Source organism: Rattus rattus, chromosome 1 (genome assembly GCF_011064425.1).
Source record: "Rattus rattus isolate New Zealand chromosome 1, Rrattus_CSIRO_v1, whole genome shotgun sequence".
In the NCBI taxonomy this organism is placed as follows: Eukaryota; Metazoa; Chordata; class Mammalia; order Rodentia; family Muridae; genus Rattus; species Rattus rattus.
In genome coordinates this window covers 117025956-117039307 of record NC_046154.1, presented here as the reverse complement: position 1 = coordinate 117039307, position 13352 = coordinate 117025956, and the positions used below count along the sequence as shown (strand labels likewise).

Sequence of the window (13352 nt, the reverse complement as noted above, 5' to 3'; positions counted from 1 at the left end):
AGCCTAAGGAGCTGAGGTTCCTTCCGGGACACGCCTCTGGAACCGCGGCGTCCAGCCGCACAACCGTCACTTAGGGCCCAAAGCGATCCTCTGCGACCCGCCCTTGATCCCCACCTCCGCTTGGCTCTTTGAGGGTGGGGGACACGCGCAGGCGTCACGAAGCGCAGCCACCGTGGGGCCTGGCGGGGGAGAAGCGAGCAGGCGGGAGCAAGAGCAGGAGCAGAGTAGAGCAGAGCACAGCGAGGAGGGCGGGGGGGAGGGAGGGGCGCGCGCACGCGCACCGGGCCGCTGCCGCTGCGAGCCGCCCCCCTCCCGGCGCGCGCCCCTCCTCCTCCTCTCCCTCCTTCCCTCCCTCCTTCTCTGCTCTGTCGCTCCCGCGGCGCGAGGCGCTCTCGCTCTCCTCCTCCGCCCCTCCCCCTGCGCAGCCGCCGCCGCCGCCGCCGCCGTCCCGAGACCCCAGCGCACGGCGCGCCCTCCCTCGTGCGCCCCTCCGGCCCCCGCGGAGAACGAGAGGGCAAGCGAGCACGGCGATCCCGGGCCGGCTCGGCCCCCCTGTCTTCACCATCGCCTGCCCTCCGCCGCCTTCCTTCGCTTCCACCTCCACTCCCCCCCCCACAAGTAGAGGCCCCCTCCGGGGGGGGGAGGCCCGGGGCCCGGAGCGGATTCCCCCAACTCCCTTAGGCCCCCCCCCGCCCGGCCCGAGGGTGGGGAGGGCCCGGGCCGGCCCGCGTCGTGAGTGAGGAGGACCCCGGGCGGGCCCGCGGGCCGTCTGGGGCCTGGTCCGGCCCCGCCAGGCGTGTGAGGACAGGGGCCCGGCCCGGCCCGAGGGCGAGCGGAGGGGAGGGGCCTGGTCCGGCCCGGCCGGTGCGCGAGGACTGGGGCCGCGGCCCCGCACGGCCGCCGCCGCGATGGCCCAGCAGCAGATGACCAGCTCGCAAAAAGCCCTGATGCTTGAGCTGAAATCCCTGCAGGAGGAACCGGTGGAGGGCTTCCGGATCACCCTGGTGGATGAGTCCGACCTCTACAACTGGGAGGTGGCCATCTTCGGACCCCCTAACACCCTCTACGAAGGCGGCTACTTCAAGGTACCGCCACCCTTTCCCGGCCCAGCTTCCCCTGTCTCTGCTTTCCGCCGCTGGCCCGGAGCGTGAGCTCTGGGGAGCCGAGGGGGCTCCTCACCTCGCAGCCCCCTCCCCCATCCGTAGAGGCAGGAAGGCCTTGCTCACCAAGTGCCTTTTCTTTGTCATGGGGCGGGGGCGGGAGGCCAGACTGCACCGGGAAATAGGAAAGCCTCTGTGGCTGGGGTAGTGGCTACCGGGAAGGAGGGTTGCCTTTGTTTTGTTTCTCCAGCTGAGGGGTGTGTGGAAATAGAGATGGTCTATCTTCTCTTTCTCGATCCATCCGAGCCTTCTCTGCGCAGGCTGGAACTGCCCCAGAGGGCAGGGTGACCTGCACTTATTGGATTGGACTTTTCTCTTTTTTTGGGGGGGTGGTGTGGGGGAGGAATATTAGCCTGTCATTTCCTATGTGGCTAGTGCCCTGACATTTGGAGGATTTGTTGGTCTTGGGTAGTGGTAGTTCAACTTTTGCTTACTGTAGGTGGGAATAAGGAAGAGGACCCTGGGGGTGGCCAAAAAAGGGAGGGTGGTGTGCTGGCGTTGTCTTTCTGTTCATCCGCTTGAGGGGACTTCAGTTTAGTCCTCTTTTTTGCCCTCGTTTTCCCATTTACTTTATAGTCAGTCTCTGCTGTTGCCAAAATGCCCTTTGTCCTTTCCTACCGAGTTTACTAGCAACCCCCCCGCCCCCCATGTACAAACATCCACAAAGGGTGGAACATGTCAGGCAGATGGATAGTTTCCCACTTTAGGGAGACAAGATTAAAAGCTTTTGCTTAGGTGGTTGTTAGCTCCAGCAAATGGGGTCGTCCCACAGATGAGCCGCATCCGAGGTGACAGGGTTTCTCGTGGTGGAGTGGTTCCTTAGGCAGCCACTATATAGACATTGTTTCTATTGTTTTCCATGAATTATTCCTGAGTTCAGTACTTGGAGATACTGAGTTGTTGTTTTTTTTTTTTTTTTTTTGTCTTGGTTGACTGAAGCTTTTTTTTTTTTTGGGAGGGTAGAATCCCTGAGTGAAGATGGAGTAGGGGTAGAGACAGAGGAAATGGGTGTTTAGGAACCCATTTATTATTTTATTTCCAAAATTAGGTAAAATAGGCCAATGAGTCAATTTTAGTTTGTTTTGAAGGGAGGGGTTATCTTGGCACAAGTTTTAAACGAATATCTTAGTCATGTAGTTGTGATGTGTATTTTTAGGACTACCCAATTACTTAACTCTTATTTTCTACCGTTCAAAAGCCTCAAGTTTCAGGCTTTAAACTGGGTCAACTTTGTTGAAAATAGGATTGATAGGGAATGCTTAACATTCGTGCATGTGATAGTTGCTGAATACTTAGTAAAAGGACATTTTTAGAGTGTTATGTAAGAGTGTGGTATCCTTACCAACTGTTTGCTTCATCTTTTGTGGTCAGCATGCAGCTATGCTTTTTAGATGCAGGTGCTTAAAGTGACTAAGTGAAGGTTCAAGTTTATTCGTGAAAGATTGGAAGGTATTGTTCCATGTTGAGGTGTGTTATATGCACTGTCAGATACAAGTTTTAATTTGTAGATATTGGGAATATTGCACAAAGTGGAGTTCATGAGACATTTCCTAGAAAACATCTTCAAAGCAGACTACTGATTAATTTTAAAGAATACAGTTGTTTATTTATTTGTTTTTTGCTTTTTTTTTTTTTTTTTTTTTTTTTTCCCGACAGGGTTTCTCTTTGTAACCTGGCTGACCTGGACCTTGCTCTGTAGACCAGGCTGGCCTTGAACTCACACAGATCACCTTATCACCCTGCCCTGCCTTCCAAATTCTGGGATTAAAGTGCCACTGGGCTTAAGGATACAGTTTAATTTCCAAAAAGTATTATTTCTGGAACAATCGATAGTTAAGTAAATGGTAGTTAATCTCCTATTGGAATTTGTTTTTAAAAAGCTTTGAAGGTAAGACTTCCCTTTGCTAATGATTTGGAATTGATAAAATGGGAATATTCCCTGTAGCATATACTAATTTAAGGTAAAGCCAGGCAGTGGTGGCTCACATCTCTAATCCCAGCACTCTGGAGGCAAAAGCAATTGGATCTTTGAGTTTGAGGCCAGCCTGGTCTACAGAGCCAGTTCCAGAATAGCCAGGGCTACACAGAGAGACCCTGTTTCAAACAGCAGTAACAGCAACAACAACAACAACAATAAAGGCTTTGGGCTAGGACTGTAGGTTAGAGGCAGAATATCTGCCTAGCTTGCATGATGCTCTGTTTTTTTTTTTTTTCCTGAGCTGGGGACTGAACCCAGGGCCTTGCGCTTGCTAGGCAAGTGCTCTACCACTGAGCTAAATCCCCAACCCCGCTCTGTTGTTTTTTAAACTCCAGCAACACACATACAACAAAATAAACAAATTATAACTTTAGTCCTTCTGAAAGGATTGACTTTGGGGAGCAGGGGTGTACCTCAGTTGTCCAGGGCTTGTCTAGCATGGTTAAAACCTTGGTTTCCATCTGCAGTAGTGCCCAGACCCAGAGGTATCCCTGAAATCTGAGCAGTCAGGAAGCAAAGGCAGGAGAGGTTATGCAAGCAATCTGAGGACAGCCTATTCTACACAGTAAGTTCTAGACCAACCAGGGCTGTGTAACCAGAGGAGGGAAAAGAAAGAGGGCTTTATTTCCTATTTAGTAGGGTTTGTTTTGTTTTGTTTTTTTCCCGAGGTAGTCAGAGCCTTACTGTTTATCCCTGTGTAGCTGGTCTGGAACTCACAGAGAGAAGCTTCCAGGTGCTAAGACCAGAGGCACAGGTGTACCCTCACACCCGGCTCTACCCACTTTAAATTCCTTTTCAAAAAAATTTTTTTATTTTTTATTTTTTTTTATTTTTTTAAAGATTTATTCATTTATTATATATAAGTACACTGTAGCTGTCTTCATGCACACCAGAAGAGGGCATCGGATCTCTTTTACAGATGGTTGTGAGCCACCATGTGGTTGCTGGGAATTGAACTCATGACCTCTGGAAGAGCAATCGGGTGCTCTTTTTTTTTTTTTTCTTTTTTTTTTTTTTTCGGAGCTGGGGACCGAACCCAGGGCTTTGTGCTTGCTAGGCAAGCACTCTACCGCTGAGCTAAATCCCCAACCCCCGCAATCGGGTGCTCTTAACCGCTGAGCCATCTCTCCAACCCTTATTTTTTGAGACTAATTTTACACCGCCTTTTTCTTTAATCCTCTCATTCAAATTCATGTTCCTCTTTTGAAGATTGTTTTATGTGTATTAATGTTTTGCTTTCATGTATGTATACCACTTCTGTGCTTGCTTGGTGCCTTTGGAGTTCAGAAAAAGGCATTGGATCCTCTGAAACTAGAGGTGCAGATGGTTGTTATCCACCGTGCGGTGCTGGGAATTGAACCTGGGTCCTCTGCAAGAGTAGCCAGTGCTCTTAGCCACTGAGCTAACTCTTCAGTCCCCATTTAAATCAATCAATCAGTCTGTCTTTCTTTGTGGGGGTTTTGTTTATTATTATTATTATTATTATTATTATTATTATTATTATTATTATTTTGGTTGTTGTTGTTTTGAGACAGAGTTTCTCTGTAGCCTTGGCTGCCCTGGACCTCTGTAGACCAGGCTGGCCTTGAGTTCAGAGATCCATCTGCCTCTGCTTCCTGAGTTGCTTGGATTAAAGGAGTACACCACCTTGCTTGGCTTACATTTTTTAATATTAGGATATGTTTGTCCTATTTTTTTCCCCATCCTAATTTGAAAAAAAAAAGTGTGCATTGAAGATGTTTATGTGAGCAACAGAGCCAAGGCTTGTTTGTGGAGGTCCGAGGACAGCTTTTGGGTGTAGTTTTTTTCCTTCCATTTTTGTGTGGGTTCTAGGGGTTAAACCCAGATTTACAGACTTGTATGATAAGAGCTTCACCTGCTGATGCGTCTTTTCTGCCCCTGTACTGATTTTTATGCAGGGTATTAAACTCACGGCTTCCCCAAGTCAGTCATTTGAAGCTATGCCCTCAGATTTCTGTTTAGGAACAATGGCATCCATTCCCCGCCACCAACTAAACCCCTGACTTCCGTGGCCCGTATTTGTAGTCTCAGTGCCACAGGGTGAGATCCAGTCTCAAAAGATTATTTTTGGAGAGGATCTGGTTATGTAGCTCATTATGATCTGAAACTCTCTGTGGAACTTGTGCTCACCAACCCTGTGTCAGGATGATAGGTCTGTGTCACCCTGTTCTGGTAAAGTATGAAAACACTTTTTCTCCCTTTTAAAGACCGGCTTCATATAACCTAGGTTGGCCACGAACTTTCTTTCTCCTTTTTTTTTTTTTTTTTTTTTTTTTTTTTTTTTGAGACAGGGTTTCTCTCTGTAGCCCTGGCTGTCCTGGAACTCACTCTGTAGACCAGACTGGCCTCGAACTCACAGTGATCTGCTTGCCTCTGTCTCCTGAGTGCTGGGGTTAAAGGTATGGACCACCCCTGGCCAGCCTTGAACTGGATAGCCAGGGATGACCTTAAACTCCTGGTCTTCCAGCCTCCTGCCTTCCAAGTGCTGGCATTACAATCTTTGGTCATCATGCCAGATTCATGCCATGGGGGAGACTGAACCCAAGGCAGGGTGTGCCAGACAAGTACTCTGCCAATTGAGTTATAGCCTCAACCTCAAAATGAAAAAACCTTAAAAACTACGTTGTGTGTGTGTTTATGTGGTGAGTGTTTGCCATCGGGGCGCGGTGCGTTCGGAAGCCTGAAGAGGACATCGGAACTGGAGTTGCAGAGGGTTATGAGCCCTCTAATGTGGTTGTTGGAAACTGATCTTAGGTCCTCTCCTGAAGAGCAAGTGTTTATAACCATTGATCTATCACTCTAGATTTTTTTTTGTTTGTTTAAACTGAGAACATTAAAACAGGGTCTCTAGGGGTTGGGGATTTAGCTCAGTGGTAGAGCGCTTGCCTAGGAAGCGCAAGGCCCTGGGTTCGGTCCCCAGCTCCGAAAAAAAAGAACCAAAAAAAACAAAAAACAAAAACAAAAAAAAAATAGGGTCTCTAAAGTCCCAGCTCTGTCCTGGAACTCACAGAGATCCCCCTGCAGAACGGTGAGGTTAAAGTGTGCACCTCCACGTCTGGCACTCAGAAATTCTTTAATAAAGTTTTTGTTGTATTTTACACACACACACACACACACACACACACACACACACACACACACACACACGTTTTTCTGAATCACACTTTCTCTGTGTAGCTTTGGCTGTCCTGGATCTCAGAGCTCTCTACCTGCTTCTGCTTCTGCTTGTGTTGAAGACACATATTTATTAACCCCAGCACTCTGCAGGCAGAGACCAGCTGCGTTTACATAGTTCTAGGTAAACTAGAGCTATGTAGAGAAACCCTGTCTCAAAAAAAAAACAACAAAAAATGTTATGTGTATGTGTGAGTGCTTGCATATATGTGTGTGTAACATGTCTGTCTGCTTTCTGAGGAGCCCAGAAGAGGGCATGGATCTCCTGGAGCTAGAGTTACAGGTGGTTTTGAGCCCCTGAATGAGTACTAGGAACTGAATCTGGTTCCTCTTCAAGAGAATCAAGTGCTTTTACAGCTGAGCTGTCTCACCTGCACCTCTTGTAAAGAACTGTAGGTGCTTGGCTTGCTTGTAAGTCTGTACACCATGCGTACCCGTGAGCAGCCACGTGGATGCTTGGACTCAAACCTGGGTCTTCTGCAAGAACAAGTCCTCTTGACTGCCGAGCCATCTCTAGCCCTGGGCCTTATTCAAGTGCATGTGTATGGTCCGTGGGGCACATGTGGAGGTCAGAGGACAGATTGTGGGCGTGGTCTGCTTTTGCAGGGTGGGTACCAGAGCTTGAACTCGGGTCATTGGGTTTGGCAGCGAGCGCTTTTCTTTACCTGTTGAGCTAGCTCTTTGGCCAAGCACGAAAACTTAACAGGTTGTTTCAGTCTTGGTGAGAAAATTGTTGAGTGGCATTTTTCTGCTGTTTTTTCCCCCTCGTTATCTGATTAGTTCTTCCTTGGAAAAAGGCCAATTTATGATTGTTGTTGTTGCGTGTCCCCCCTCCCCCGTACTTTTGTCTTAAAACAAGGCTTTTAGTGTGTTTCTTTACAGCTGCATTTAAAAGTTGGCACAGGGGCTGACAAGATGGCTCAGCTGGGTAAGGGTGCTTGCTGCCAAGGCTGATGACCTGTGTATGCCACCCAAAGTACTCTGCCACTAAATTACAACTCCAACTGAAGTTATTCTTGGTAAACTGTGGCATAAGTTAAAGAAGTTACTGAAAAAAAAATAGTACTTGGTAAACTGTAAAGGAAGTTAGGTAAAGACTACAAAACTCTAAGAAAATCTGTTATTTCTAGCTTTGAAAAATGCATTCTAGGGCAACCCCATCTTTGAGTCTCCTCCCCTGCTATTGCAGGGATCTCCTACCTCAGTAAAGCTTTGTTTATTGTTGTTTGAGACAGGGTTTCTCTGTGTAGCCCTGGCTGTTCTGGAACTCACTCTGTAGAAAAGGCTGTCCTGGAACTCTGCAATTAAAGGCATGTCACCACACCTGAAATTTTTCTGTGTGTGTGTTTTTTTTGTTTTTGAGAGGGGTCTTACTATGTGGTCCAGGCTGGCCTCAAGCTTCTGGGTTTAATGCTCCCTCCTGTTCTGGCTGAGCCCAGCTTTGTTTGATACCACTTAAGCACTATATTTTTGAGTGCTGTCTTGCTTGCGTGTTCTCTCTCTCCTCTCTCCTTCCCCAGGGTTTTTATATAGTCCTTCCTAACTGTCTTGGAATTCACCTCTGTACACCATGCTGGCCTTAAACTCAGAGGTCTTCCTGCCTCTGCTCCCCCAGTGCTGAGATCAAAGGCGTGTGCCAATCCCCAGCCTGAGTCCAGTCTTCTGAAAAAGCAGCTTGCCTCCTTCCTGATTCTGACAGTAAGGAGTCACTGATCAAAGTTTCTTAATGAAATGCACTCAGGTGGTTGGTTTAAGGTTTGAGTTTATTTGGTCTGTGAAGATCCTCTGGGAATAAATTGGATTTTATTTTGGAGTTTGCTATCTTTTGCCTCTTAGAGAACTTAGGCTCTTAATGACTGAAGGTTTGGCTAAATAGCAAATACAACAACAAAAATGATGATGGTTATCTTGGTAATATATTAATGTAGCAAATTAGCGTCCTTGTAAAGGCCTCTAACTAAATGTACATAGGGGGAAGGCTAAGAGTTCCCCAACAGTGATGATGAGGGACATCAGCAAAACTTGCTAGCAGTAACAGCCAAAACTACTATGGTCCCATGAAAATAAAGATTGTTTAACCTCATTTGGAGAACTTAGGGAATAACAAAAACCTAATTCTGGTATTTGCCTTAACTTTTACAACATTAGAAGTTAAGACCTAGTAGAAAAGCAGATTTTGCTTTTTGTTTTTTTGAGGCAAAGTTTTACTATGTAGTTAACGCTCATAGAATCAATTAAGAAAAAAGTTCCCAAGACAGAATGTTGCCTGCCTGTAATTCCAGCACTTGGGTGGTATAAACAAAAAGACCAGGAGTTCAGAATCCTCTTCAACTACAAAAGGAATTGAAGCCGGCCTGAATTCAGACCCCTGTCTCAAAGCAAGCAAGCCAACAAACCCCCAAACCCAGAGCAGCAGTGTGCTGGGGGATTGAAGGCCTGGGTTCCGTTCCCAGCACCCACATGGTGCTCGGGTGTCCACTTCTGACTCTGGCAGGCACCAAGTGGGTGTGTGGTGAGCATACATACAAAAAGCAAACGAATAAATGTTAATTTTAAGAGTGTACAATCAAAATACAGTTAAAGAAAGACAAGAAAGAAAAAGACGTCTCTAACCGGAAGCATCCCTAATTGATTCTGTGCTGCAAGTGTAGCTCAGTGACAGTGGGTGTTTAAGTGTGTTTGAGGCTCTGGGTTCAATCTCCGACATCACTAAAAAAGAAATACTGCTCAAGGGTACATACGTAGAATGAACAAATTGGAGCAAACCTTAATTAAAAAAAAAAGATTTTAGTTTTTTGTTTTTTTTTTTCTTTTCTTTTTTTTTGGAGCTTGGGACCGAACCCAGGGCCTTGTGCTTGCTAGGCAAGCACTCTACCACTGAGCTAAATCCCCAACCCAGTTTTTTGTTTTTTTTTTGAGACAGGATTTTTTTCTATGTAGCTGGCTTTTGCCTCCCAAGAACTGGGATTATTTGTTTATTGATTATTTAGTTTTTAGTTTTTTTGAGACAGTTTTGCTGTGTAACCCTGGCTGCCCTGGAACTTTGTAGACCAGACTGGCCTTGAACTCAGAGATCCATCTGCGTCTGCCTCCAGAGTGCTGGGATTGAAGCCCTGTGTCATCACCTGGCTAAATATATTTTTAATGTGTGTGAGTTGTGAGCCTGAGTGTGTGCATATGTACCATATATGTGTCTGTTGCCCAAAGAGATCATCAGGGGGCATCGGATGGAGTTGCGGATAGTAGTGAACTACCATGCAGTTCCTGGAGTTGAACCTGGGTCTACTGCAAGAGCAGCAAGTGCTCTTAACCTCTTAGCGATCTCTCCTGCCTCAGCTTCTGTAATGCTGGGATTAAAGGTTTTCTCCACCATGTCTGGCTACTATTTTAATAGTGGAACTTGATTTTGTAATATGCAACATGCATACATTTTGTTAAAAAATCTTGATAATATCAATTTAACCAAATAGGCTTTTTTTTTTTTTAACGTTTCATTTGTGTGTGTGTGCGCGAGCATGTCACAAGTTGTGTATATGTGTGTGGGTGCCAGAACCTTCATACAGAGGTTAGGGGCAGCTTGTGGAAGTTGATTCTCAGCATCAGGTGGTCTATAGGAACCACCTCAGGTTGTCAAGCCTCTGTGTTAATCCTTTACCTGCTGGGCCATCCTGCTGGCTCATCCTGCTGGCCCTAGCCTGAACTTACTTTGCAGATCAGGTTGGCCTGGAACTCAAGAGAACAGAATGCTTCTGTTTCCTGATCACCACCACCCACCACCCACCACCCACCACCCACCACCACCCGGCTAGCCTAAACAATTTGGAGGCTGCATTTCTTTCTTACCTTTGTTGGGATGTGGAATTTTGAGATTGGGTCTTTCTCTGTAGCCTTGGCTGTCCTGGAATACAATGTAGATCAGGCTGTTGTGGAATTGGCCTGCTGGGATTACAGGTGTGTATCTCCATACCAGTTTAAGAATCTCCTCCCTTCCCTTCCCTTCCCTTCCCTTCCCTTCCCTTCCCTTCCCTTCCCTTTTTTTTTTTTTTTTTTTTTTTTTTTTTATCTTTTTTTTTTTTTTTCGGAGCTGGGGACCCAACCCAGGGCCTTGTGCATCTACCACTGAGCTAAATCCCCAACCCCTTGTTTTCTGAGACAGGGTTTTATTCTATGCAGCCCTGGCTGTCCTGGAACTCACTCTGTAATCAGGCTGGCCTGGAACTCAGAGATCTGCCTACCTCTGCATCCCAGTGCTAGGATACAAAGCCACGCACCACCACAGGCCTGACTACAATATACTTCTAATTAGTTTTTTCTTGTACCTTTTGTCTGCTTTCTTTGTTTTTTTGTCTTGTTTTGTTCTTGATTTTTTTTTTGTTTTGTTTTGTTTTGGGAGATTCCTGGCTAGCCTCGAACTCACAACCTGTACCCCCTACCCTGAAGTACTGGGATTATAGGCTGTGCCAGTACCACTGGGCCCTATTCATCTTTTGAGACATGGTAGCCCAACTGGCCTTGGATTCTCCTGTGTAGCCAAGGCTGATCTTGACTTCCTGCTTTCATCTTCCCAGTTACCTAACTTAGGTTTAACATTTCATGTACATGAAATGTGCGTGTATGCATGTGTGTATCTGTGTGTCTTGGGTTCCAAAACACCTAGGACCCCCTCATGGGATTGGTAGTTGGATCTTAACTCTCCTGCTAGATCTTTATTAACCAATCAGAGGTGATGGAGAACAATTTTTATACAATATTGAGATATCAGCTGTTTCAATAATAATGATAGTGGGATTGCAACCAGATCCCTGGGTACAGAAATGAGCATATAAATACACAGTGCACACAACCATCCCCACCCGCCCAGCCGTCTTAGCTTTCGGGTTCTAAGCAGTTACTTTGTATCGGTTGAGTCTATTTAACAGCAGCCATGCTACCTTTCGTTTCATGGAGTTTACTATCAGATTGGTTATACATAGATTGTTGTAGCACTAATACGTTGTGAGGCTGCTGTCCTAAGGTTGGCAGTCACCACACATTTGTGACAAGTTGATCATGGAAAGTTGGAGCCCTAACCCTTTTTAAGTTCCCTGCATCTTTTTCCTTCTCCATTTCAACCTTTAACCCCTGTTTGTCTGAGCTTCAGAATAGAGCTCTCAGGTGTAACTCAATGGTTGGGTGCTTGCTTAGGATGCACAAAGCCTTTGGTTTGATTCGTAACACTAAAACTAGAAAGAACAACTTAGTGAGTTAAAAAATATTTTTTAAAAAATTTAGGTTTGTACATTTGGTAAGGTAAAAAAGTCCAAGATAGGACTTATATAATGAATATAATTTTATCACTGTAGATACTATACAGAAATTCAAGTTTTGTATCAGTGATTGTTAACACTTAATATTTTTTAAAAAGTGCTATAGGAGAACAAGCAATACGAATGTCTTTTTTTGCCCCTGAAAGCTGTTCAAATGCAATGCTCCAGGAAGTCTAGTGTACATAAACATCTGTATTCTCTAAAGTTAGAGGCTGCAGCCTGGGGTGGTGGGCACACCTGTGCCCTTCAGGCTTAAATACAGTTACCGACTAAGGTGAGATTAAAATGTTAACCAGATGATACTGCTTTTAAATTTAATTTTTTTCCTGGAGATCTCACTATTGTCATATGTGTGAACTACTTGCATTATATGTGAATGGTATCCTTTTTGACTGTGAAGGATTTAACCCAGCCTAGAAACTTAGACTCCTTAGTCTCCTGAATGCTAGGACTACAAGTAACACATACCACACCACTCTGGGCCTTTTTTTTTTTTTTTTTTTTTTTTTTTTTTTTTTAGAAAAAAAATTGGAAAGGAGTTCTCTAGCTGCTTGTATGCCTTCATGCCAGAAGGCATCAGAAGCCACCATGTGGTTGCTGGGAATTGAACTCAGGACCTCTGGAAGAGCAGTCAGTGTTCTTAACCACTGAGCCGTCTCGCCAGCCATGGGCCTCTTTTTTTTTTTTTTTTTTTGGTTTTTTTTTTTTTCGGGGCTGGGGGCCGAACCCAGGGCCTTACGCTTCCTAGGCAAGCACTCTACCACTGAGCTAAATCCCCAACCCGGGCCTCTATTATTATCGCACTTTTTATGTCTTTTCTATTTAATTTTCTTCTTCACCATCGTCATTAGACTTAATTCTTGTGTGTGAGTATTCTGTACATGTGTATGTGTATCATATGTCTGCTTGGTGCGCCTGGAGGTCAGAAGGTGTCAGATGGCCCTGGAACTAGCATTACCATGTGGGCCATGAGAACTGAACCAGGTCCTCTGCAAGAGCAACACGTGTTCTTAGCTGCTGACCTGTATCTTTATCCTACAGTTCATTATTTTTCCTTCTATTTTGGAACATCTTAGGATAACTGTGAACTCTTGGTCTTCCTCCCTTCCCTTCCTAAGTGCTGAGATGACAGACATTGCCTCCATTTTTTGGCCTATGCTGCAGCTTTTAACTTGCTAATTAGTATACGTGCTGTCATTTTGTAGTGTGTGTATTGTTGGACTTTTTTTTTTTTTTTTGCTTTTACCCTAATATAAATTTTTTCAAAGAATTTTATGTCATACATCCCGAGAATATTTTATGCAGTGAAATACTGTAGATTTCAGAAATATAGCCCAGTACAGAGGTACAGCCATTCCAGATACTGAGAGAATTGAGGAAATAGAACCCATGAGTATAGGAGTTGAAGTTAATGTAGGCAACACACAGAGTCCGTCTCAGAGGGAAATGAAGAGATGAGTGTAACGAGCGCCCTATGACCACTGTCAGGCTTTGGCCCGAGTATCACAGGTGCTCTTTGGTTTCAGCTTTAGCATTAATAGAAGCAGATTTCTATAGGTGAATATGTTTACATCTGGAGATTTAGGTAGTGAATTTAATGATTTCACAAAATGAAATTGTAGCAAGTTCATGAAGGGTATTTAGATTTTCTGTATGTTTTCTTAGGTGATAGCTAGTATCTAAATTTGGAAGGATTGAAGACCAGTATCTTTC

The 13352-nt window shown here is 45.3% G+C and overlaps 1 protein-coding gene across 1 annotated transcript in view; it reads left to right on the top strand.

The window, feature by feature from the left end:
• Nucleotides 1-358: 358 nt before the first annotated feature.
• The window catches only part of Ube2r2 (ubiquitin conjugating enzyme E2 R2), a 14396-nt gene continuing 1402 nt past the window's right edge, over nucleotides 359-13352 (top strand). Inside the window, exon 1 of the mRNA XM_032905025.1 lies at nucleotides 359-1085. Coding sequence (XP_032760916.1) covers nucleotides 909-1085 — 177 coding nt within the window. The 5' untranslated portion in view covers nucleotides 359-908. The remainder of the gene's footprint in view (nucleotides 1086-13352) is intronic.